At 49.0% G+C, this 27,630-nt stretch overlaps 1 protein-coding gene across 1 annotated transcript in view; it reads left to right on the top strand.

Annotated features, from left to right (window-relative positions):
* Window positions 1–1,766: 1,766 nt before the first annotated feature.
* The window catches only part of LOC141155373 (protein transport protein Sec23A-like), a 65,830-nt gene continuing 39,966 nt past the window's right edge, over window positions 1,767–27,630 (top strand). The window contains exons 1-2 of the mRNA XM_073642247.1: window positions 1,767–1,850; window positions 6,432–6,593. Of these exons, the coding sequence (XP_073498348.1) occupies window positions 1,767–1,850; window positions 6,432–6,593 (246 nt within the window). The remainder of the gene's footprint in view (window positions 1,851–6,431; window positions 6,594–27,630) is intronic.

The following is a 27,630-nucleotide window of genomic DNA, read 5'->3' as shown; positions in this document are numbered from 1 at the left end:
CACAGGATAATAAAACTTTCACACTCCTTATCTATGAACTATTCCAATGTTTATGGCCACAACTGTGTTTATCTCTCTCCAATAGTAATAACTCTGCTTTATGTCACTTGTCTCATCTATTACATTATTTCTGTGTCCTGCTGTGTATAAATATGTGACTCTTCAGATTTTGTGTTATACTATGCCTGATGAAGAAATCTGAGTAGTTTCGAAAGCTTGCAATTTGTTACCATCTTTTCAGTTAGCCATTAAAAGGTATCAACCACTGAGGACTCTCAAATCTAAATATTTTTCTATCTACTGGCTAACACGGTACAAAAATATATTTTTCCTGTTAGAGGTTGAGAGATTTAAAGGAGTTATCTGGGACTTTAATAGACTATCCTTATATCAAATTGATGGATTATAAAAGTTAATAATTATTTAAGGGAGTCCCCAGAGCTTTCATGGCTGATCGGGCACAGATCCTTAGTTTTGATGGGGGTTTTGCCTGGTATTACAGCTGTGTCTAATATACTTTACTGGGACTGAGCTGCCAAAACCATCAGTACCAGTAATTACCACTGGCAAAACAACGAAAAGACCCCTTAAATCAGGTAAACAGTGGAGTATCAGACCCAGAAGCCCACCTATCTGATATTAATGGGCTATCAATCTTCTAGTCCCAGAGTACCCCTTTAATGTCACCTCTGAGCAGAGAATTGTTGAGCTTTTCATGATGATTTATTCCTACAGGATGCAGCATTTACTTACCAAGAATGGAATTAACCATGAAAATGACTGTGTAGATCACAGATTCTGGGTATTGTTTTCCCGTGTGACTGCAAAAGATAAGGAAAATATTAAGAATAATTAGAACACAAGTGGAGTAATTGTCATGTATAATTGTCCTAAATTATATGTTTTTACCAAACACAAATTGAAGCCAAGGGTACATGAGAGGAAAGGTATCAGACTGAATGCAGTAAAAACATCAGATGATCAAGTCTCCTGGAGGAGACTGAAGTTTTAAAAAATATAAAAATGTAAAAAAAATATAAAAATTCAAATTATTTCCATTTTCCCTTATTAAAAAAAGTTATTAAGAAAATAAACATATTTTGTATTGTGCGTCCGTAAAAGTCAAATCTTTCAAAATATGAAATTAATTAAACTGATCGGTAAATACCACAAAGAGAAAAAAAATTGAAACACCAGAAATAGATCAAAAATATCAATTTAAGGCCTCAAAAATACGATTCATCCGGCTATAAACAATCCCTCATATGGCGGTTTGTTACATAAAAACGTTATGGCGCTTGGAAGAAGGGAAGGGAAAAATGGAAATGTAAAAAGAAAATGGTCCTCAGCGGGAAGGGGTTAATAATGTACTAATTATAATGCAATAAGAACATTCCAGGAAATATAATAATATAATTAGAACATTCCATGACTTAATACAAAAATAATATAAAATGATACTACAGAACTATTTCCCAGTACCCTCTTACCTGATGTAAGGATATTTATTGTGCCCTGAGATTATAGTCAGGGCAGCTAGGACACAGAGGCCCAATAGCGTCCATAAGATCCACAAGATGGGCAATAATGCCAAACCCCGGATCTCCATGATGGAAGATGATTAGCCAAGCGAAAGCTTCTACTCTCTCTCTCTCTCTCTCTCTCTCTATCTCTCTCTCTCTCTCTCCGTTTGTTTCTCTCCGTATTCACAGATAAGAAGGCCGAGGTAGTATCAGCCGGAGGTTTAATAGGCTTAGAACTTGATGATGTCACAAGGCTTCTGTGATGTCATGGGTGATCACCTCATTGTTGCATCATCACTCCGGCAGCTTGGATCTGATTGCTGCTTGGTATTGTAGATTTTTTCACAATTTACATATTCTATGAGTATATCCAGCACATTGTAGTGTAATAACTCCTATTATTCTATTAATTTACAAGATTCCATACTACCACCAGATATGTATTGAGAGGATGTTACAAGTTTCCCAACAAGAGTGCAGCTCCAGTATCCGGCGCCTTCACAGACACTTTCTGCTCTTTAAAACCCTTCTTTAAATCTACTCGGCCCCAATTCATCATTTGCGGTTTTTCACTTTCCTTTTATGTTCTGGGATATTAGTTGCCATTTTTTGTGCCAAATTCAACATAATGGCACACTCGATTCATTAATTTGGCGCAAAGTAAAAAAGTTCAAGTAATTTAGAGGGATAGCGCCCACTTACTACAGCCATCATTTAAAGGGATAGCACCTGCTTAGTATAAGCCTCATTTAAAGGGATAATGCCCTCTTAGCAAAGGGATAGCATCAACCTAGTATAAACATCACTTAAAGGGATAGTGCTCACCTAGTATAATCATCATTTAACTTAGTGGCCTTATAGTATAACCATCCTTTAAAGTGATAGCATCTGCTTAGTAATTATTTGAAGAAATCATGCCTACTTAAAATGAACCTTACATACGATACATGTTGCCCAATCTGTAGGCAGCATGTATCAGGCATTGTCTGTGCAACATCAGCCAGATATGTTTTACTCTGAAACGCTATGAGGTCACAAGCTGTCTATGGATTGGGCAACATATATCAGGTGTCACGTTTACTTTAATATAAACATCATTTAATGGGATAGCACTAGTGATGAGCGAGCACTAAAATGCTCAGGTACTCGTTGCTCGAGTCGAGCAAATCGTAATACTCAGGTGCTCGACCCAAGCAACGAGCCCAATGTACAGTACAGACCAAAAGTTTGGACACACCTTCTTATTTAAAGATTTTTCTGTATTTTCATGACTATGAAAATTGCACATTCACACTGAAGGCATCAAAACTATGAATTAACACATGTGGAATTATATACTTAACAAAAAAGTGTGAAACAACTGAAAATATGTCTTATATTCTAGGTTCTTCAAAGTAGCCACCTTTTGCTTTGATCACTGCTTTGCACACTCTTGGCATTCTGTCTCTGAAAAACATTTACCCCTGGAGGGTATACATGAACATACTGTATAATATACAGATTGTTAGAGGTAGGCCTCTATAAAAATTTCCTACGGGCATCATAAACACCCTTAAAATAAATTATGTGGGTGTTCCATCACGGTGTCACGGGTGTGTCAGGTGTAGTAGACAGTCGCTTTGGATCTGGCTGTAGAAGGTCACTGCGCTTGGCATTACAGACGCCTTCTTCCTTCCTTTAGGACCCAGCGGTGACCTGCCTTCTGCTGCTGATTGACACACCTTGGCCTGGGAGTTAAAAACACTCAGTTTGCTCCAGGGGGTGGGTAACATACAATGACTTGCGAAAGTATTCACCCCCTGTTGGAATTTTTCATGTTTTGCTACCTCACAGCCTGGAATTTCACAGTTTTTTTTGTGGGGTTTGCATCTGTTCATGTAAAGAACATGACTGCAACTGTGAACATTTGGTTTTCATTTTATTTTGAAGCAAACAACAAAATCTACAAAATAAATGAAAACTTTAGTGTGCACCCCCTCAAGTCAGTACTTTTTAGAGACTCCTTTTGTGGCCATTACAGCTATCAGTCGCTTTGGATAGGTCTCTGTGAGCTTTCCACATCTTGCCAATGAGATTTTTGCTCATTCCTCAAGGCAAAACTGCTCCAGCTCATTTAAGTTAGACGGTTTATTCTGGTTAACAGTAATCTTCAAGTCTCACCCCAGATTCTCAATTGGATGAAAGTCTGGACTTTGACTAGGTCACTCCAAAACATTTACACATTTCCCCTTCAACCACTCGAGTGTTGCTTTAGCAGTATGCTTTAGGTCATTGTCTTGTTGGAAGGTGAATCTCTGTCCCAGTCTCAAATCCCTGACAGACTGAAGCAGGTTTTCCTCAAGAATATCTCTGTATTTCGCACCATCCATCTTCCCCTCGACTCTGACCATTTTCCCTGTCCTTGCTGCCGAAAAACATCCCCACAGCATGATGCTGCCACCATCATGTTTCACTGTGGGGATGGTGTTCTTGGGGTGATGAGCTGTGTTGGTTTGGTGCCAGACATAGCGTTTACCTTGGTGGCCAAAGAGTTAAATTTTGGTCTCATCTGACCACAGCACCTTCTTGCGTACATTTTGGGAGTCTCCCACATGTCTTTTGGTAAACTCAAAATGAGCTTTACAGTTTTTGTGTGTAAGTAAAGGCTTTTTTCTGCCCACTCTTCCATGAAAGCCACCTCTATGGAGTGTATGGCTCATTGTTGTTGTATGGACAGATACTCCAGTCTCTACTTGGGAACTCTGAAGCTCCTTCAGGGTTACCTTTGGTCTCTGTGCTGCTTCTCTGATTATTGCCCTCCTTGACAGGCTGAGAGTTTTGGTGGGCGGCCCTCTCTTGGCAGGTTTCTTGTGGTACCATGTTCTTTCCATTTGAAGATAATGGATTTGATGGTGCTCTGGCGGATCATCAGAGATTGGCATATTTTTTTTTCAGAACCCACCCCTGACTTGTACTTCTCAACAACTTTTTTTCTAACTTGTTTGGAGATCTCCTTGGTCTTCATGGTGTTTGGTTAGTGGTGCCTCTTGCCTAATGCTGTTGCAGCTTCTGTGGCCTTTCAAAAAAATGTGTATATACTTACAGACATGTGACACTTAGGTCACACAGGTGGACTTCCTTTCACTAAGCATGTGACTTATGAAGATAATTGCTTGCACCAGAAATTTTTAGAGGCTACATTGGAAAAGGGGTGAATACATATGTACATGACAATTTTTACTTATTTATGCCTATATTTTTCTCACTTTTGATTATTTAGTGCTGATGCATCACACACAAGCCGAATTACTAAAATATTTAAACACAGTTTGTAATGTAACAAAATAGGTAAAAAGCCAAGAAGGGGGATTGAATACTTTTGCAACCAACTGTACATCAAAGGAGACACTGGGGGCACGTTGCAGGAAGGGCTGGGGGCATATACCTGGCAGGAGGGGCTGGTGGCATATACCTGGCAGGAAGGGCTGGGGGAATATACCTGGCAGGAGGGGCTGGGGGCATATACCTGGCAGGAGGGGCTGGGGGCATATACCTGGCAGGAGGGGCTGGGTGCATATACCTGGCAGGAGGGGCTGGGGGCATATACCTGGCAGGAAGGGCTGGGGGCATATACCTGGCAGGAAGGGCTGGGGGCATATACCTGGCAGGAGGGGCTGGGGGCATGTACGTTGCAGGTGGGTTAGTGGTGCCTCTTGCTTAATAGTGTTGCAGCCTCTGTGGCCTTTCAGGAAAGATGTGTATATACTGACAGACCATGTGACACTTAGATTGCACACAGGTGGTCTCCCTTCCACTAAGCATGTGCTTGTACCAGACATTTTTAGGGGGCTTCATTGCAAAAGGGGTGAATAGATATGCACATGCCAATTTTTAGTTATTTTTGCCTATATTTTTCTCATTTCACTTCATCAACTTAGACTATTTAGTGCTCATGCATCACACACAAATCGGATTAAAAAAATATTTAAACACAGGTTGGAATGTAACAAAATAGGTAAAAAGCCAAGGGGGTGAATATTTTCGCAATAAACTGTATATACAGTACCAGGATATAGGACATTATATATACTAGGACGGGGGACCTTACTAAATAATTGAGGGGGGGGAGGGAAGCAACTCGTATGTCCTTATAGGATTTAGAACACTATAAGGCCCATACATCTGACCAACATGCGGGGGCGGGAGGGGGTGGTTGTGTGTGTGTGTGGGGGGGTGTCCAAATTTTGCATCGGGGCCAATTGGACTTTAGTTACACCACTGGATAGCATCATCTATCTGCCCGATATTAAGTTGGAGGTGTAATGCCAGCCTTACAGTGCTGTGAGTTAATGCGTTATGTTTGTCACTTCGCCATGACATTGAAAATATATCCCTTATAAATATCGAATCAATACAAACCTCAATATTCATCACTGACCACTGGCTCCAAAGTGTCTGAGATAATTCCTTTTGAACAGAGGAAGCCCCTGCCTCTGGAATTGTGCTTCTCCAACTGTGAGTATACGAATGCTAGAGTTGGTGGCTGGCTGTCAGAAAATCCCCTGCTGTAATTACCTATTCATTGCAGGAGATCCTACTTCAATGGAGGTTGAAGTGTCATTCCTCTGTCTCACTTCCCCAGTTATAATTAATCCCATGTGTTCAATGTGAGGGTGATATGTCCCCTCTCTGAAAATGTCTTTTTGGTTTTACAATTTTTCTTTACGACAATATGTAATTTTTACATGCATAGAAATGTCATTGTCATTTGGGATAGTGTCTATTATAATTGTAATAATGTAAAAATTCATCATATGCATATTGATTTGGGAGGGTGGGGACTGTTAGTCGATAGTTTTGAATAATTTAATCAATAAAAATGGTCAAAATTTGTCTTCTAAACGGAGTTTTGTTTTCTTTACCTTTTAGTTCATGTTCCATTTGAGAAGATCGCCTTTTCTGCAGGTGTTTAACAACAGTCCAGATGAGAGTACCTACTATAGACATCACTTCATGTGTCAAGATCTTACCCAGTCCCTTATAATGATGCAGCCCATCCTTTATTCGTACTCTTTCAGTGGTCCTCCAGAGGTATGTCCAGGCATAGCTGATACCTACCATGTATTTTTTTCAGTTTATGTCATAGTGGCATTGGTATAAACCATGTTCAAATATGCAAATTCACAGTGATCTGGAAAAAAAGACACATCAAAGGCTTAAATCGCCTTGTGGGACTAAAACATGATAAATACAATATAAAAATACAGAAAGGTGTAGTTAAAACTTCATTCTAAATGATATATATTTACTGTATATTTATGTAAAGGATATGGAATTATGGAAAGTAACTATGAAGTTAACTATACATTATAAATAATACATAAACCCATACATTACACATATAATTTGAATGGGTTTCAATGGGAAGATACTATACGGTTGCATCCATCATACATAGGGTCCCAGCATATAAATACCTATATCTTTACATGATTTTTTTTTAACCATGTACTGTTGAATGGAAAAGCGTAGTCTACTTAGCAATTCCATGTCTGCTGTGCTAATGAAATCCTAAGGGCATGTTTAGCGAGTATGTTATAACCTTTCCCAGTATATACGCTACTAGTATAACAAATAGGAGGTGTGAGCAGAACCTTAACATGTTTCTTAACCTCTTCCCAACTTTGGTCATTATGGGGTCTGCATGTAAGGAGTGGGGTCAGGACCTAAGCCCAGAGGTGTATTTAGGTCTTCTAGCACCCGGGGAAGAATTCAGTTTGGGGTCCCTCCCCGCTCCTTCCCCAGCACATGTGCAATTTGCACACTAAGGCCACCGCCCCACTATCAGTATTTTTTCTCAGAAGTGGGAGACAAAACCAGGAGTGGGTGATAATGCAGAATTGGTGACTTGTTTCTATTATACCTTTTCTCTGATTGTTCCTCACCTGGTTTTGACTCCCACTCCTGAGATAAAATACTGACCAAATACTGACCAAATACTGATAGTGGGGCCGTGGCCTTAGTGCCAACGAGCTGCTCTTCCTAATCCTCTCTGAGAGAAGCAGGAAGAGAAGCTCGTTGTCACATGACCGTAAGTATGAAAATCTCATATGAGTGAAGTGGCCGTGTGATGACTGATGGAACCTGCAAGCAGAGCTGAATCCCGACAGTGAGTATATTACACGCTGTCAGGATTGGCTACAGGGCTTCATTTTATAATTAATGGGCTTGTCCAGGTTTGAGATGAAAGTCTACAGTCACTCTATGTGACTGCAGGCTTCTGAATTCTCACAGCGCATGTGACTCGCCCCCTGGGCCGTGGGCACTCGGGACCGGGCTTCAGGGCAATGCTGGGAGTAGTGGTGGCGACCCGGTCCCGTGGCTCAGGGTGGTCAGACCAGTGGTAGTCTGCTATGTGCTGTAGGTAATGTCCGACTACGCCACCCGTGGATTGCGGCTATTATGAACCGCCGCTGCAAGGCAGAACGCTGAGGCTCATGGTGTTTGCAGCTGAGGTAGTGTTACTCCCCACGGGAAGAGTGCAGCCCCAGGGCAGTGTAATGGATGGTGGGGGTGATGGTGCTGGGAGTCCCAGTACCGTTAGTGCTGGCGAAGCAAAAAGCACAAAGACAACGTGTTGCAGTCCAGGGTCTTTTACTCACAGTTCGTATATTCCCAGTCACTTCTGTCAGCAATGACCGCCCGAGCCGTGCTGCGTCCACCAGGTGAGGGGCTCGGTCAACCCCTAGGCAGTTCAGGAATATGGCACAGGACCCCCTTCCATCCTTTCTCTGGCCTGCCCCACCAGTGACCAACTTTTGTCCAGCTACCAGGGATCTGCGCGGGTAAATGTGGGCCCCGTTCCTCGCTGTCTTATATGGTGCCTTCCTAGCAGGTTTGGTGAGGTGTCGCACCAATAAATGATCACGACCTCCGGTCTTTGGCTGAGGGTAGTTTCTCCTCCACCAACTTGGGATCAGGTACCCTTAATCTGCCTGACCCTTCATCCGGTATTCTCATGGGCTCTTAGGATCCCTTCTGCCTTCTTGTTTCTGAGCCCTTCTACACTTTGGGGACTTCTCTTTTCTTTGCGGTTCCTTTCTGTTCCTTTCTGTTTCTGTTCCTTTCTTCTGGCTCTGGCCTTCACCCTAGGCCTGCCTCGTGGAGCTGGGCCCAGACTGAGCCACAGCCCCCTGTCAGCCCTCTCTGGCTGAACTCCTTCTCTCACTTCTCTGACTGACCTTCTCCCAGAAGTAAGATGGTGCCCACCTTATATACCTTCCCCTAGTGTGTGAGCTCAGGTGACCAGCAACCAATGAGCTCCTACCTATGCTCCAGAAACCGTCTCCTCCTGCTCCTACATCACTGGGTTTTCCTCCCCCCTCTGTTATGATCTGCTACAGGGACTAAGGAAAGACAGGAGAACTGTCCCTACAATAGAAATAAACTAGATCCCTACGATGTAACGGGGAACCTGATCCTGCGATCAGACCCGCTAAAGTCCTCGGCTAGTCTGAACGAAGACCTATAGATGTGAGGGAGGGATCCCTACAAGAACTAGGGACTGGGATAAGTTGGACACCTCCTAGCAGAAATAGTAGCAGTCAAAGACAAGCACACAACAAAAAGCATAGAGGTCAGAAGACCTAGCAAAACTAACAGAAAACGGCAACAGAGCACCAAGCTAGCTCAAGAGTAGTAAATACAATGAAGTCCAGCAAGGCTAGGAGGGCGGAGCCGGATTAAATAGGCAAAAATGGTCATGTGACCAGCAAACTAAAAAAAAACTAACAGGAGAGTTCTAACAGTACCCCCTCTTCTAAGAGGATCCTCCGGATCCCCTAGGCCCAGGCTTACCAGGAAACCTCCTGTGAAAAGCTCTGACAAGTCTGGAAGCAGAAACATCATCCGCCCTCACCCATGAGTTATCCTCAGGTCCGAAACCCTTCCAAGCAACGAGATACTGCAAACTCCTTCTATACCGTCTAGAATTTAGGATGCGGGAAATTTCATATTCCCCGTCCTCCACCACCGGAGGAACAGTGGCAGAGGCGTCACCATCAGACACATCAGCTTTTTTCAACAGAGAAACATGAAACACCGGGTTAATCTTCCAGGACGTAGGAACCTCCAACCTAACAGCAGATTGGTTAACTATCTGAAGCACCTTAAAGGGCCCTACGAACTTGGGACCCAATTTTTTAGAAGGAATCCTCAATCGCAGATTCTTAGAGGACAACCAAACCATGTCACCAACAGCAAACAAAACCTCTTGCCGTTTCCTATCAAAGTACCTCTTAGATTTTTTGTTAGCCTCCTGAAGATTACCACGCACATCCATCCAAACTCTCTCCAAATCACCGGAAAAACTCTCCTCCTCAGGCACAGCCGAAACCAATTTGGAGAATGACCCAAAAGACGGATGTCTCCCAGAACAACAAAAAAAAGGCGAACACCCAGCAGAAGAGGATGTATGGTTGTTAAGAGCAAATTCAGCAAGTGGCAGAAACTCAGACCACCCCTCTTGATTGTCTGCCACAAAACAACGCAAGAACTGCTCAACATCCTGGTTCTTCCTTTCTGTCTGGCCATTAGACTCAGGATGATATCCAGATGAAAACGACAAATGAACTCCCAACCTGTCACAAAAGGCACGCCAAAAACGAGCCACGAACTGAGGTCCCCTATCAGAAACAATGTCAGTAGGAACACCATGTAGTCTGACAATTTCCTTCACAAAGGCCTTAGCGAGTGTCTTAGCGCAAGGCAGTTTGATGAAGGGAACCAAGTGACACATCTTGCTAAAACGGTCCACGACCACCCAGATGACCGTGAAACCTTCAGAGGGGGGAAGGTCAGTAATAAAGTCCATAGCCAGATGTGTCCAAGGTGCACTAGGAACCTCCAGAGGGCAAAGCAACCCCGCAGCAGGAGCATGCGAAGACTTGGATCTAGCACACACAGTACATTGGCGCACCCACTTAATGACTTCCTTCTGCCATCCAGGCCACCAAAAACTGCGACCCACAAGTCTCTTGGTCTCAGAAATTCCTGGATGACCTGCCAACCGAGACTCATGACACTCAACAAACAAATCTCTCCTAAAGGTCCTAGGCACAAACAACCTCCCATGGGGAGTGTTAGATGGGGCATTCTCCTGAGCTTTAAGAATCTCATCCTCCAAAACGGAGTCCAAAGCAGCAATCACAATACCTTCTTGTAAAATGCTCTCCTCTTCCTCCTCAACACCGACCATGGGAGAAAAGCTGCGAGACAAACCATCCGCTTTAACATTCTTGGTACCCGGGATGTAAGTAACGGAAAAATTAAACCGCGAGAAAAAAAGTGCCCACCTAGCCTGACGGGCATTCAAGCGCTTGGCAGCATCAAGATAGATCAGATTTTTATGATCAGTGAAAACCTGAATGGAAAATTCAGCACCTTCCAAGAGGTGACGCCAGTGTTCAAATGCGAGTTTAATCGCCAGCAATTCCCGATTACCAATATCGTAATTAAGTTCAGTCTCAGAAAATTTTTTTGAAAAAAAGGCACAGGGATGTACTCCATCCTTGTTTTCCTGAGACAACACCGCACCGACCCCCACCGAAGAAGCATCAACCTCAACCAAAAACGGCTTAGTCACATCAGGCTGCATAAGGATGGGAGCAGAGGTGAACCTCTCCTTTAGAAACACAAAAGCTTCAATGGCCTCAGAAGTCCACTGAACCGCATTAGCACCTTTCCTGGTGAGATCGGTCAGCGGTTTGACAATAATAGAAATTTTTTTTATGAATTTTCTGTAATAATTGGCAAAACCCAAAAACCTCTGTATCAATTTCAAACCAATAGGCCTAGGCCATTCCTGCACAGCTTGAACTTTAACCGGGTCCATCTCAAAACCTTCACTGGAGATAATGTAGCCCAAAAAACTAATTCTCTGTACAGCGAACTCACATTTCTCCAGCTTAGCAAAAAGCGAATTGTCCATTAATAACTGTAATACCTCACGTACGCTCCGCCAATGAGACTCCAGATCAGGCGAATAAATGAGAATGTCATCCAAATACACAACCACATTTTTGCCGATTAAAGGTCTAAGGATGTCATTAATATGATTCTGAAAAAATGCTCGAGCATTGGTAAGATCAAAAGGCATAACCAGATTCTCAAAATGACCCACAGGAGTGTTAAAAGCAGTCTTCCATTCATCACCCTCCTTCATGCGCAACAAATTGTATGCCCCCCGGAGATCAATTTTAGAGAACCACTTGGCCCCCACTAACTGGTTAAATAAATCAGGAATCAATGGCAGTGGGTAAGGATTGCGTACAGTAATTTTATTAATCTCACGAAAGTCCAGACAAGGACGTAAACCGCCATCTTTTTTTTTTACAAAAAAAAATCCAACAGCCACAGGAGACTTGGAAGGCCTAATGTGACCGGCGGCCAAGCTTGTCTGTATGTATTCCTCCAAAGCCTTTCTCTCAGGAATAGTAAGATTAAATAAACGACTTTTAGGAAGAGTCGCTCCAGGGACAAATTCAATGGTACAATCATAGTCTCTATGGGGAGGCAAAATTTGTGACTCCTCCTCAGAAAAAACTCTCCAAAAATCCTGAATAGGTACAGGTAATTCCCCTTTTTCCACCGCAGCAATACGTCCGTTACAACACTCGTCATAACACTTAGGGCTCCAGGACTTAATTTCATTGGTAGACCAATCCAGTACAGGATTGTGCAATTTTAACCAGGGTAACCCCAATATTACTGGAGAAGGCAAATTATCCAATACTACCAAATCCAAATTTTCTTGGTGAATACCATTAATAGTGAGGGGAAATTCACAGACCTTATGAGTAACACTCTTCAAGGGAGAGCCATCAACAGAAACCACAGCAATAGGGGATGACAAAGTTTTAGGTTCTAATCTAAGTTTTTCCAAGAATCCCCCATCAATCACATTGAGAGTAGAACCACAATCCACAAATACCCGAAATTCAATTAATTCATCCTGAGCAGCAGTAGTGGCAGATAGGAATACTCCCTTAGAATTTAAACAGGCAATACGGGCATAACTGACCATTTTTTTTTTCTTTCTTCAAACGAAGCACACAGTTCTCAATAAAATGACCAGAATTTCCGCAATAGAAGCACAAACCTTCAGAAAGCCTGCGATCTTTTTCCTGAGAGCGGGGTGTCATCGCTCCAATCTCCATCGGCTCTCCATTGTCAGCACAGACCCTCTCAAGACTCGGAGCTGACATAGCAGAGGATTTGCTCTCATTAACCCTTGCACGCAGTCTCCTGTCCACCCGTATAGCTAATTGCATAGCCTCCTGCAAGTTTCCAGGTGTGGGATAAGCAATCAGTAAATCCTTAACCCTTTCACCTAGCCCTGCAAGAAACAAGCTTTTCAAAGCTGAATCGTTCCACCCCACCTGGGCAGACCACCGACGGAAGTGAGAACAATATTTTTCCACATTACCTGATCCCTGCCTCAAACGTCTCAATTCAGACTCAGCAGATGAGACACGATCAGGATCATCATACAACAAACCCAAAGCAGAAAAAAAACTATCCACTGATCTAAAGCACGGATCACTAGGTTGGAGAGAGAAGGCCCATCCCTGAGGATCTTTGCGCAAAAGTGACATTATGAACCCTATGCGCTGTGATTCATCACCAGAGGATCCGGGTCTCAAACGAAAATACAATAAACAAGCATTTTTAAAAGAAAAAAAATCTTGTTGTTCACCAAAAAATAAATCAGGCAGACGTACATTTGGTTCCACAAAATGTGCTCCAGAACAGCTACTCACGTGTTGTTGGAGCTTGGCCACCTCCAGAGAGAGTCCCTGCAAGCGTTGAGCCAAATCTTAAACCGAGACCATGATGGAAAACTGGAGGTCTTTTTTTTTCTTTTAGGGCTGGACTTACTGTTATGATCTGCTACAGGGACTAAGGAAAGACAGGAGAACTGTCCCTACAATAGAACTAAACTAGATCCCTACGATGTAACGGGGAACCTGATCCTGCGATCAGACTCGCTAAAGTCCTCGGCTAGTCTGAACGAAGACCTATAGATGTGAGGGAGGGATCCCTACAAGAACTAGGGACTGGGATAAGTTGGACACCTCCTAGCAGAAATAGTAGCAGTCAAAGACAAACACACAACAAAAAGCATAGAGGTCAGAAGACCTAGCAAAACTAACAGAGAACGGCAACAGAGCACCAAGCTAGCTCAAGAGTAGTAAATACAATGAAGTCCAGCAAGACCAGGAGGGCGGAGCCGGATTAAATAGGCAAAAATGGTCATGTGACCAGCAAACTAAAAAAAAACTAACAGGAGAGTTCTAACACCCTCCCCACTCCAGTCAGGGACATGGTCTGTCGTGCCTACATTACTGTACTAATGGGAGCACCGTTGAGCTGTCCCCCGGAAATGGGGTGTGTATGATGCATTCAGCTAACTGGGCCCTGGTCCATACTCCATCCTTACCCGGGAGTGGAATATCACACCTCTGGCAGAGGTGCAATACCCCTGTAGCGGCCGAACCCTCGGGGCGCTACACATGCAGTGCACACATTTAGGATTCTCCATTGCCATGGCAAGAGTGGACAGTCATGTCACCACAAGTATGTGATTTGTATATGACGCGCCCCCTGGGCCGGGTGTGCAAGTGTGTGGGTTACCCGGAGCCGGGTCTCTGGGGTTTGTAGTCTCCGTTGCGGCGACCCGGTCCCGTGGCTCAGGGTGGTCAAACCAGTGGCAGTCCTTTATAGGTTTTTAGGTTAACTGTCCGACTACGCCACCCATGGATTGCGGTCAGGGTGTACCGCCGCTGCGAGGCAGACTGCTGAGGCTGGTGTTGTATGCGCAGCAGAGAATGGGATGACTCCCCACGGGAGGAGTATACCCTCAGGGCAATGAGTGTGAATGATGGGAGTGATGGTGCACGAGCGCAGCAGGAACGACTCAGAGGCTTTACAGTGCAGTTCAGGGTCTTTACTGGTGATAAGGCAGACCCTCCCGGGAGTACTGGCTAGCATAAGAGGCCTGGTCAGTCTGTGAGCAAGCAGGAGTTCCCCTGGCCAGGTGGAGTTGTAGGCCTCCCCGTCTATCTGCACTCTTCCTGGATACCTGCTGTAAGCGATTGGAAGTAGCCCACGTCCCTGAGTATACCGTGTGGTGCTCACCCATATGGCTGGTGACTTGGGGCCTTCTGATAGCCTCCGCTCCTCGATGGCGGTGCTGGTCCCTTCCTTGTGACTGAGCCTCCGGGCTTCTATGGCCAGAGGACCTGGAATCCCCTGCCGGCTGGTTTCTGCTGCTGGACTTAGAGGTTCTCACAGCCTCGGACTCCGTTGTCCGGTCGTAGTCTCTTCAGCCAGGACGAGCAATGTCTGCTTCCAGTCCCTGGCACTCAGCTCCTGCTCCTACAGAGCTCCTAGCTGATTCTCGCCCTGTGTCTGGAACTTCACTCCAGGCTCTGTCTGTCTAACCCCGCCCCAGACCCAGTTTATATAGGGCAGATTCCTCCCCTCCCAGGTCTGGGCAGGAGGTGTTGCATGCTTAAGGGCTCCTGACCAGGAAACCTCCCACTTGCTCTCAGACATAATATTTCTATTACTGTGGTAACCAGACCCCTGGGGTGCCACATATACTTCTGGCCACATTCCGACTAGACGTGCCCGGCCTCGCTCAATTCATTTTCATTGAGTGAGGCCACGCATGTTTAGTCAGCACGTGACTGCATGTATACAAATCGCCAGCATGAGAGAATTCTGACAGCGTGCAGTGTGCACTGTGAGAATTCAGAAGTCTGCAGTCACATAGAATGACTGCAGACTCATCATAAATGTGGACAACATCTTTAATGCTACTAACATAAATAAAAAAAAAAAATGTCAGCATCATAAAAAACATTTACATCCAGGTACCTTATAGATGACGTCGCTGGAGGCATTCTCTTTCTTTTCTTCCTTTTGTTCAGATGCCATGATGACTTTTCTCATCCACAGCCGTCTCTGTAGACTTCCATCTTCTCCAGTCTTCTGCAGCACATCCCAACACGATGCCCTTAAAGATAGCAGTGTCATTAAAATGCCCCTGAATAAAAAATATCCGCCCTATGCTGAGCCCAGGGCTGGCTCCAGGTTTTTCTGGGCCCCGGGCGAAAGAGTCTCAGTGGGCCCCTTTAACACATACCACGATTCATGATCCAGAGATACGGTATATAGTACAATGCAAAGATTTCACTTCTTACATTACATGAGTGATATCTATTGTTAATTCCACAATAGCTCAGAAACCGGTGAATCGCTCCACACAGAATACTGGCCCCCATATAAGGCTCCATACGGAATACTGGCCCCCATATAACGCTTCATACGGAATACTGGCCCCCATATAAGGCCCCATACGGAATACTGGCCCCCATATAAGGCCCCATAAGAAATACTGGCCCCCATATAAGGCCCCATACGGAATACTGGCCCCCATATAAGGCTCCATGCGGAATACTGACCCCCATATAAGGCTCCATACGGAATACTGGCCCCCATATAAGGCTCCATACGGAATACTGGCCCCCCTGTAAGGCCCCATATGGAATACTGGCCCCCCTATAAGGCCCCATACGGAATACTGGCCCCCATATAAGGCTCCATACGGAATACTGGCCCCAATATAAGGCTCCATACTGAATACTGGCCCCCATATAAGGCCCCATATGGAATACTGGCCCCCATATAAGGCTCCATATGGAATACTGTCCTCCATATAAGGTTCCATACGGAATACTGGCCCCCATATAAGGCTCCATACAGAATACTGGCCCCCATATAACGTTCCATACAGGATACTGATCCCCTTATAAAGCTCCATACAGGATACTGGCCCCCATATAACGCTCCATACAGGATACTGGGCCCCTTATAAAACTCCATACAGGATACTGGCCCCCATATAACGCTCCATACAGGATACCGGTTCCCTTATAACGCTCCATACAGGATACTGGCCCCCATATAATGCTGCATGCTGGCTGTTACCCCCACATAATGCCCCATACAGGCTGTCCCCCCCCCTTATAATGCTCCATGCAGGCTGTTACCCCCCACATAATGCCCCATACAGGCCCCCCCCCCTTTTAATGCTCCATGCAGGCTGTTACCCCCCACATAATGCCCCATACAGGCTGCCCCCCCTTATAATGCCCCATGCAGGCTGTTCCCCACCTTATAATGCCCCATGCAGGATGTCACCCCCCCCTCTTTATAATGCCCCATGCAGGATGCCCCCCCCCTCTTTATAATGCCCCATGCAGGATGCCCCCCCTTCTCTTTATACTGCCCCATGCAGGATGCCCCCCCCTTATAATGCCCCATGCAGAATGCCCCCCCCTCTTTATAATGCCCCATGCAGGATGCCCCCCCCCCTTCTCTTTATACTGCCCCATTACTCCATACATTAAAAAAAAAAATCAAATACTCACCTCCCTTCTGCTGCCCGCTGCTCGGGTCCGAACTCCAGCGTTGTCGGCGTCTTCCCACTCAGCGCTCCCTGTGACGGCTCAGGGGAGGGCGCGGTGTAAAGAAGTCACCGCACCCTCTGACCTGAGACGTCACAGGGAGCGCAGAGCAGGAAGACAGCTGATCTGCGGAGGCACGGAGAGAGGTAAGTATCCAGCTGCCGGGTCCCTGAGCAAGCGGTGGAGAAGGGCGGGCGCTGACACCGCTCTCCTCCGCCCATAGCCCAGCGGGGTGCGCGACCGCCAGTGGGCCCCTCTGCCTGCTCAGGGCCCCGGCATTTGCCCGGGTGCGCCGGGTGCTGACGCCGGCCTTGGCTGAGCCCCTGAATAAATAACTGCCCCTCCCTATATTACCTGTACAAAATTTCACCCCCAAACTGTCCCTCTTATGGTACATGCTCTCTACACCACCCTTTCTTTTCCATACTGGGCCTCCTCTTCACACTGTCCTCACACTGTGTCCCCCCTATAGGGCTCAGTCTCTATACTGTGCCCCCTCATCACACTCACCCTCCTTAGCATACTGTTCTCTCCTGGCTGTGATCTTACACTATCCCCCCATGCTATTGCCCAACCACTACTCAGTCTCTATTGTGTGCCCACTCACACGTTTCTTCCCCCATACTGTGTCCTCACACTATTCCTCTCAATAGTCTTCTTACACGTTTCCCCCTACCTCCTAATATTTCCACCTCACACATCCCCCCCAAATCCCCATACTGTGTCCGCACACATCCCATCACCCTCGCTTCCCATACTGTGTTCGCACACATCCCATCACCCTCGCTTCCCATACTGTGTCCGCACAAATCCCATCACCCTCGCTTTCCATACTGTGTCCGCACACATCTCATCACCGTCGCTTCCCATACTGTGTCCGCACACATCTCATCACCCTCGCTTCCCATACTGTGTCCGCACACATCCCATCACCCTCGCTTCCCATACTGTGTCCGCACACATCCCATCACCCTCGCTTCCCATACTGTGTCCGCACACATCCCATCACCCTCGCTTCCCATACTGTGTCCGCACACATCCCATCACCCTCGCTTCCCATACTGTGTCCGCACACATCCCATCACCCTCGCTTCCCATACTTTGTCCGCATACATCCCATCACCCTCGCTTTCCATACTGTGTCCGCACACATCCCATCACCCTCGCTTCCCATACTGTGTCTGCACACATCCCATAACTCTCGCTTCCCATACTGTGTTCTCACACATCCCATCACTCTCGCTTCCCATACTGTGTCCGAACACATCCCATCACCCTCGCTTCCCATACTGTGTCCGCACACATTGCAGGCGTAGGAATGTCTCAACCCGGCGGAGGACCAGGATCAAGAAGGCCCAGGAGCTTTAGAATGTGGCTCCCTAGCAAATGGGTCCCGGGGAGGATGCAGACGGAGCGGAGTACGCCACCTGTCCTCACCTACCTGATCTATTCAGAGGGATTCCGGCTGCGAGAAGGGTACCGGCCCCCGACACCCGACCTCGCACTCTACGTCCAGGATGGGAAAGCCTGGTTAGGCCCTGAGGATCCCGCCGGGCGTCGAATGGAGAGGAATTGCCACCCGACCCCTACACCTGAGAGGAGCTCAGAGGGAGACCCGGCCTATCCACACACGCACAGACGGGAAAGGGTGAAGTCTGTAGTGCAGGAACACTCTGTTGTAGGGTCGCTACCGAACACTGGACTTCCTCGGAGGTAGTCGAACCCCTGTCCCTGGTGGCCGCAGGACTCCGCGAGGAGCAGGGAGTCGCCTTCCCGCTAACAACTCTGAGTGAGTAAAGCCTTGGAAGTTCACCCCTATGGCCTCCGGACTGTTCATTACGCGCCATACCACGCGACGCGGTGCCCGTACTCCCCGCGCTACTGCTACCCCCCTTCATCCTGTCTTGCCTGCTCTGAGGCCTTGCTCCGCCTGTGGGGAGCAGTGAGAACTTTAGCCGCCATGACACCAGGCCTCAGCGGACTGTAGCGGCGCTGGTGGCCCTTCACCAGACACCACAGGTGGCGTAGTCGTTAATCAGCCACTCAACCCGAAATAGCCCACACCATCTCTTTCTAATGTGACGGCCCTGAGCACGGGTCGGGCCCGGGCCACGGCTGCATCCCATCTCTTCAACACAGGGCCCGACACCGAGTCCCCCAACACCCAGGGTAAAACACAGGCTTTCTGAGTAGAGGCGTCACAACCTGGCGTAGTCGGCAGGATCTCGTGCCCGCAGCAACGGAGAAGAGTGCCCATTGCTATCGGGTACTGTGGGCCTTACACCTTGAACTGTTGTTTTACACTTAAAATGGCGCCTGCCCAAGAAGAACAGGTGCCATAATGCTGTGAAAAGACTGTTTTTGAACGCCTCCCATCGTGGGCTGGGCTCCCGCTTGGCGCCAAAAATGTGGACTGCCCCTTCCATCAGAGACTGTTTTTCGGGGTAAGGCCCGTCAAACTGGATGGGCTGAACGAAGGCGGGCCTGTCAGCATTCCGCCCAGGAACCGCCCTGAAAGAGGAGGAAGAATAAAAGCAACAAGGTGCGGCCATAGCAGTCGGAGCTTGGCAGTCAACAGAGGCAGACATGGATGCCTCTGGGGAACAAGACCATGCGTCTGCTGAACCCGTTTCAGGCCCTTCACCCGGCAGAGAGCAAGGCGGCCGCGTATTGACCCAGGGAGATATTGAATTTCTCCATCGAGAAGCTCCGGAACTCGTAAGGAGGCAGAAAGAGGCCCAGGAGGCGGCGACGGCTCAGTAGCGGGAGGAGATGCTGCTGCGTATCCGAGACCGCCGCCAAGGAGCTGAGGTTCCAGGACCAGTCGACTCGGTGACAGAGGTCGAGGGTGACCTCGCGGCGGGTGAGTGTGCAACCCCTGCCCCGGCTGCAGAGCCAACAGAGACTATTCTGGACCTCATGGCGGAGTACTTAGTTCCCCACGCGGTCACCTGGGAGCAAGCGTTGGCTCCTGAGCTGCAATCGGCAGTCATCGGTGGGGACCTGCGATGCCGCCCACATCCTGAAACGGAGGTGCCTGAAGCTGCGGAGGAGGCTACCGGCTCCAACCCGGACTGGTCCGCATCAATCGAGGACTCACAGCAACCCGTCCTCACCCTGCTACCTGCACCGGCAGTAACCTGGCCCGAGGCCGAGGAGTGGGCCTGGGAAAACCAGGGGGGCGACCTAATAGGCTTCCCTCGGGAGACCCGATCTGACGCGCGAAGGAGGAGCCAGTGGTGCAGCGACCAGATCTTTCAGCTTGCAAGGGAGCAACGTCAGCGGGAGCAGCACTACGAGCGCCTCGAGGTCAGGACCAAGGCTGCAAAGACTCAGGCGCGTCAAGAGGAGGCCACCCGTCCCAGCCCCCGGTACGAAGGCCAAGTCATCCGCTTTCATCATGAGGCGAGGTGGGGGTTCATCCGGTGTCCCCTGTTCCAGGACGATGTGTTCGTCAGTCGGCGGGACGTCGAGCCGCGCCTCAAGAAGGGACACCCCGGCCGGAACCTCCTCCCGGGCGACACAGTGACTTTCTCTCGCCACCAGGGGGAGCATGGGTGGTACGCCCTGTACTTCCACAAAGTGTCTGGGAGCGACGCCACCCCGTCCCCAGCCTCAGGTGACCGGCTAGCCTCCGTCAGGAGGAATGAGCCTTTTCCTAGACGGGAACCCGAAGTCTAAAGCAGCCCCCGGCTGCTGCAGTTGTTGTTAAAGTTTAGATGAATGCTGCTATTTTTGTGTTTTCCCTGTTTACAGAGACTTTGGTCCCTGCGGACTATGGCAGGCGGCGGACTGTGTGTGTATATAGTTATGCATCTATTTAGGTGCTTCCTATTGGTTTTATGCAAAACCGTGCCTCTTCTTCTACCTCAGACCTAAGAAGCAAAACCTATCTGGAGTGGCTTTTGTGGAGGTCCAACTCCGGATCTTCATGCCCTGCAGCCACCCCAGGGCCCACGTAGAGGGTTTAGGGCAGGTCCCTCTTGCTACTGAACTGACTGTCGCTACTTCTAAACAGTCTGCTGCCATTGTCAAAAGTCTCTTGTCCTAATTTATGGTTTATACTTTTATAATTTTATACTTTTGCACTTTTATACTTTTATACCTTGTTACGCAACGTTCAAGAAATGTGCCTCCCATAAAGGGATGATAGTTTTGTTATTATAAAAAGAAAATTTCCTGGGTGTTACTTCCTTTGCAGCCCGCGGACGTGCTGTGTTTTACCAGGGGGGAATGTGGCGCCCCTGAGGGTTCGACCGCCACAGGAATGCTGCACTTCTTCAATGGAGTGTGGTGTTCCTCCTCTGAGGTAAGGCCAGTGTGATGGTAGTGATCTAGCCTTTTGCATCCAACACCACATTTCCACCAGAGGGAGCTAGTATGCACTAGGTGCTGCTCCCCTGGCTACAGGGAGACTGGGGAACACAAAGTGGTAGGAACCAGTTAGTGGGTGTGGGTGGAGGAACAGTTAGTTAGTTACACTTCTAATTTGATATTTAATAGAATGCCATCTTTGATCTTGGTTCTTCTGCTGGTTCGTTGGTCCTTTAGTTCTTCTGTGGTCTTTGGTGCATCTTGGCACACCCTGGCTAGTCGGCCTTGGTTGCTGTGTGCTGTCAAACTACTGTGTGTAATGTGACTTCCCTCCGGGAGCGCAGATCCTGTGTGGGCCTGCACCGGCAAGGGACACAGCCCTCGTACCCTGATCATGGGATGAGAGGAAGGTTGCAGGCGTAGGAATGTCTCAACCCGGCCGAGGACCAGGATCAAGAAGGCCCGGGAGCTTTAGAGTGTGGCTCCCTAGCAAATGGGTCCTGGGGAGGATGCAGACGGAGCGGAGTACGCCACTTGTCCTCGCCTACCTGATCTATTCAGAGGGATTCCGGCTGCGAGAAGGGTACCGGCCCCCGACACCCGACCTCGTACTCTACGTCCAGGACGGGAAAACCCGGTTAGGCCCCGAGGATCCCGCCGGGCGTCGGATGGAGAGGAATTGCCACCTGACCCCTACACCTGAGAGGAGCTCAGAGGGAGACCCGGCCTATCCACACACGCACAGACGGGAAAGGGTGAAGTCTGTAGTGCAGGAACACTCTGTGTAGGGTCGCTACCGAACACTGGACTTCCTCGGAGGTAGTCGAACCCCCGTCCCTGGTGGCCGCAGGACTCCGCGAGGAGCAGGGAGTCGCCTTCCCGCTAACAACTCTGAGTGAGTAAAGCCTTGGAAGTTCACCCCTATGGCCTCCGGACTGTTCATTACGAGCCATACCACGCGACGCGGTGCCCGTACTCCCCGCGCTACTGCTACCCCCCTTCATCCTGCCTTGCCTGCCCTGAGGCCTTGCTCCGCCTGTGGGGAGCAGTGAGAACTTTAGCCGCCATGACACCAGGCCTCAGCGGACTGTAGCGGCGCTGGTGGCCCTTCACCAGACACCACAGGTGGCGTAGTCGTTAATCAGCCACTCAACCCGAAATAGCCCACACCATCTCTTTCTAATGTGACGGCCCTGAGCACGGGTCGGGCCCGGGCCACGGCTACATCCCATCTCTTCAACACAGGGCCCGACACCGAGTCCCCCAACACCTAGGGTAAAACATGGGCTTTCTGACTAGAGGCGTCACACCCATCACCCTCGCTTCCCATACTGTGTCCGCACACATCCCATCACCCTCGCTTCCCATACTGTGTGCGCACACATCCCATCACTCTCGCTTCCCATACTGTGTCCGCACACATCCCATCACCCTCGCTTTCCATACTGTGTCCGCACACATCCCATCACCCTCGCTTCCCATACTGTGTCTGCACACATCCCATAACTCTTGCTTCCCATACTGTGTCCGCACACATCCCATCACCCTCGCTTCCCACACTGTGTCCGCACACATATTCCCCCTCGCTAAATAAATATGCCCCCCCTGTACAATTAATAAATATGCCCCTTGCACAATTAATAAATATGCCCCAAGCACCGTTAATAAATAGCCCCCTGCACAATAGATACCCCCCTGCACAATTAATAACTAAGCCCCCCTGCACAATAAATACCCCCCTGCACAATTAATAACTGTGCCCCCACAAAATAAATACCCCCCTGCACCATAAATCAATACCCGCTGCACAATTAATAACTATGCCCACCGCACAATAAATACCCCCCTGCACAATTAATAAATATGACCCCCCGGTCTGAATCTTCGGTGTCTTCAGCTCCACAGGAGCACTTACCACCGTTGCTCTTCCCTTCTGTCGGCGCCGGCGAGTGACATCAGCAGCGGGATCACATGACCTGATCACACTGCTGACGTCGCTCTAAGCCGAAGGTCAGAGCTTCAATTGTACCTGTGTCTGCAAGACGCAAGTACAATCACTGGGAGCCGGCATGCCGCAGCTTCTCTGAGATGGCTGTCTGTTTGACGCCCGCTCAGAGAACGGCCGAATGCCGGTCCGGGGGAGGCAAAATGCAGCCGCCAGGGGGAGGGGGGGGGACACCTCGGACCGCTGCATTAGGTGGCCCCACAGCGCCCCCCTGCCGACTGTGCCCGGGGCCACCCCTAGATACGCCCCTGCCTAAGCCTGCTCTATATCTGGCAGATGGTGGCTGTGGGCTTCCATCAGAATTGACCTAAGAGCACAACTAATAATGGAGCCTGCAGCTTAGTTTGACCCAACACAGAAAACTTGGGCGAGTCATGGAGAGGACTGACAAATGGAAATGACTCGCCCCCTGGGCCGTGGGGCACTCGGATCCGGGCAGTAGGGAACGAAGGGGGTAGTAGTGGCAACCCGGTTCCGTAGCTCAGGGTGGTCAGACCAATGGTAGTCTGCTACGTGCTGTTGGTATATTCGACTACGCCACCCGTGGATTGCGGTCAGTGCGGACCGCCGCTGCCAGGCAGACCGCTGGGGCTGATGATGTATGCAGCTGGGATAGTGTGACTCCCCACAGGAAGAGTGCGGCCCCAGGGCAGTATGATGGAAGATGGGGATGATGGTGACGAGAGTCCCAGTGCTGTTAGTGCTGGAGGAGCAAGGAGCACACAGACAACAGGTTGCAGTCCAGGGTCTTTACTAGAACAGGTAAACTGACCCACAAACAGTCCCGGCTAGGAGGGGACCTGGATGTCTGAGAGCAATTGGGAAATTGGCCCTTGTCAGGGTGAGGGTGTAGGCCTACCGTGCTTTCTGCGCTCCTTCTGGCTATCTCCTCCTTATAGGGTAACAGCCCACGTTTCCGAGCTCTCCGTGTATTCTCGCATGTATGGCCTGCAACGTGGGTTCCTTTCTGCTCCCGGCCTGGTACAGTTTTGCTGGTCCCTTCTGTTGTGGCAGAGCCTCCAGGCTTCTTAGGCCAAGGAATATACAGTCCCCTGCGGACTGGTTATCTGCTGTAGGATGTGGAATCCTCCCAGCCTCAGACACCAAAGTCTGGTAGATTAAGTCCTTTATCTGCCAAGACAGGCTCACTTCGCCTCTTGTCTCTGGCTTGTGGCTCTCCTACTGCCACACTTCCTCTTAGGGTGCAATACAACTTTCTGTCCCTGCTCTTCTCTGGGACAAGCCTCAGTCCTGAGACAGGTCGTCCAGTTCTCCCTAACCCTGCCCCCAGTTCCAGCTTTTATAGGGGCAGCCGGCTCCCCCTACTGGCCTGAGACAGTAGGTATTGCATGCTAATGTTCCCCTGACTAGAGAACCTCCCCCTTGCTCTCAGACACAGGTTTTTTACACTTGTGGCATCCAGGCCAGGGTGACACATTCCCCGCTAGTAAAATTTAGTACTCTGGGACTAAACAACAAACAAAGATAATATGCATGACTATAAAACATTAATAGACAAACGACGCACAGATTGAGTCCTTAAGGTCACAGTGTGGTCTGTGACCGGGTGTCCATATCACCAATACAATTGGGAGCCTTAACCAGGTGGGGGTCTGTCTTAGCCCCAAGTCCTTTACAGTCTTAGTTCATTCCTGGGTTAGGCTCCGAACGCAGTCCATACAAGGTCCCGGTTATAAAAAGTCCATAACCTTTGAGTCCGTACGGTAACTGCAAGAAACTGAAACACGCTATTAATAATCATGCAGGTAACTTGGCAAACATTTCAACATTTGGCAACAGGGTTATTTACAATTTTAGTGCACCCTATATTCTCCAGCGAGCGGGTATCTGCCCCTTTGTGCTCCTGGTTGACCTCCTTAACCCACTGTCTGGTGGTGGACCGACTTGGCTTTCCCCACTAGCGTTAGGGGTACAGCTACCAGCTGGGTGTACAGGTAGGGCAGGCAGCTGTCTGCGGGTCCTTTGGCTTACCGCAGGCATGGCAGGCTCACTGTCAGCAGAGGGTTGACTCTCCTGGGCTGCTGGTACAGGCTCTTCTGCCTCTGGAACTGCTTGCTCCTCTTCACCTTCTGGCTCTGGTGTTGGTTGTTGCTGTGCCGGTTGCAGGAAATGCAGGACGGGTACCACTATGGCATTGTTTATTCGAGTCCAGGACTGAGGGAACTCTCCGAGAACGGTGCTGATCATTTCTTCCTTGTCCTCTGCGGGTTCAAGGTCACTCTGATCCTCTTCTGCACTACGGAGTTGCTCGGGGCACCTTTTGAGGTGGTCTCTGGAGATGGTACTAGTGGTTTCTCCTCCGTCCTTGGTGATCACGCACACCTTCGGGTTGTCGTGATCAGACTGCAGTACGGTGTAGGGTTCCCTTTCCCACTGGTCATCCAACTTATGTAGCCTTCTCTTCCTCTTCAGGACCTGCTCACCAGGTTCTAGGGGACCAGCAGGGGCGTGTTGGTTGAAGAGTCTTTCTTGCTGTTCTCTCACCTGGGCCAGGCTCCTCTCCACACTCTCCTGTACCTTCTTGTACTGCAGTTGCCTTTCCGTATCCCAGTCTGCATCCGGGGAGGTGTCCTCAGGTGTTAGGACTCCCATCTCCAGGTCTACGGGCAGCTTACCTGGTCTGGCTCGCATCAGGTAAGCTGGGGTGCAGTTGGTAGCATTCACCGGGATATGGTTGTATAAGTCTATTAGATCCAGCAGTTTTTCTGGCCACAGGCTGCGTTCCTCCAGGGGCAACGTCTTCAGGAGATCAATGACTATATTGTTCATCTTCTCACACATCCCGTTGGTTTGTGGGTGGTAAGGCGTTGTCCGAATCTTCTTACAGCCATAGAGGTTGCAGAACTCTTGGAAGATTTCAGCCTCGAACGCTGGACCCTAGTCTGTCAGGACCTGTTCCGGATACCCGTGTGGACAGCAGAAGTATTCCTGGAAGGCTCTGGCCGCTGTTTGGGCTGTCAAGTCCTTTACCGGGGCCACCACTAGAAAACGGGAATAGTGGTCCACGATTGTCAGGGCATAGATGTATCCTGTCCGGCTGGGAGCCAATTTGACGTGGTCCAGAGCTACCAGCTCAAGAGGCTGCGTGGTGACGATGGGCCTCAAGGGTGTCTTCTGGCTGGCACGGTCCTTCCTCCTTAGGTGACAAGGGCCACAGTCTCTGCACCACTTCTCTACAGCCCCTCTCATGCCGACCCAAAATAACCGTCCTGTTAGCAGGAACTCCAGTTTCTTCCAACCGAAGTGCCCCGCTCTGTCATGGTAAGCCCCCAGGACCATAGCTGCATCCCGCCTTGGGACCACGACTTGCCAGGTCAGCTCGTGCATCCGGTGGTTGACAATCCTTCTGCACAGCTTGCCTTCGTAGAGGAACAGCTTGCTCTTCTCTTTCCATAGCTGCTTGGCTTCCTCTGGAGCATCCGGATCTATGCGGGCATCTTCCTGGGTCAGCAGATCTTTCACCAGGCGGATGGCAGGGTCACTATCTTGGGTCTCGGCCCAACTGTGGTGAGGTAGGGGATTGATCATCATGGTTGTTAGATCCTCCTCCATCACGCGGTGGGAGTATTGAGCGGCTCCATACCGGTGAAACGCGGGGAGTTCTACCTCCTCCAGGTCTTCTGGGTCTTCGTCACCTTCAGGTAAGTGAGGCATTCTCGATAGGGCGTCAGCGTTGGCATTGGTTTTGCCTGCCCGGTACTTGATCACGAAGTCATAGTTGGAGAGACGGGCCATCCAACGCTGTTCCAGGGCACCCAGTCTCGCATTGTCCAGGTGTGTCAACGGGTTGTTGTCCGTGTACACGGTGAACTTTGCGGAGGCCAGGTAATGCTTGAAACGTTCCGTCACGGCCCACACCACCGCCAAGAATTCTAGCTTGAAGGAGCTGTAATTCTCCGGGTTCCTCTCGGTGGGCCTCAGCTTCCGGCTGGCGTACGCGATCACCCTTTCTCTGCCCTGTTGGTTTTGGGACAGTACGGCTCCCAGTCTCACATTACTGGCGTCTGTGTGGAGAATGAAAGGCTGACCATAATCAGGGTAGGCCAGGATCTCATCCCCTGTGAGGGCCATCTTTAGCTGGCGGAAGGACTCCTCTTCCGGTTTATCCCACTTGAAGGGTGGCTTTTGACTTCTGGACTTAGACTGTCCAATCAGGAGGTCCTACATAGGAGCTGCCATCTTAGTGAACCCGGGGATGAACCTTCGGTAGTAGCCTACCAACCCGAGAAACTGTCTCACCTCTTTGATGTTCGAG

Source organism: Phyllobates terribilis, unplaced genomic scaffold (genome assembly GCF_046119375.1).
Source record: "Phyllobates terribilis strain yellow unplaced genomic scaffold, ASM4611937v1 Scaffold_7__3_contigs__length_470593459, whole genome shotgun sequence".
Classification (NCBI taxonomy): domain Eukaryota; kingdom Metazoa; phylum Chordata; class Amphibia; order Anura; family Dendrobatidae; genus Phyllobates; species Phyllobates terribilis.
The sequence above is the reverse complement of the archived record's forward strand: the minus strand, read 5'-3'. Positions and strand labels throughout refer to the sequence as shown.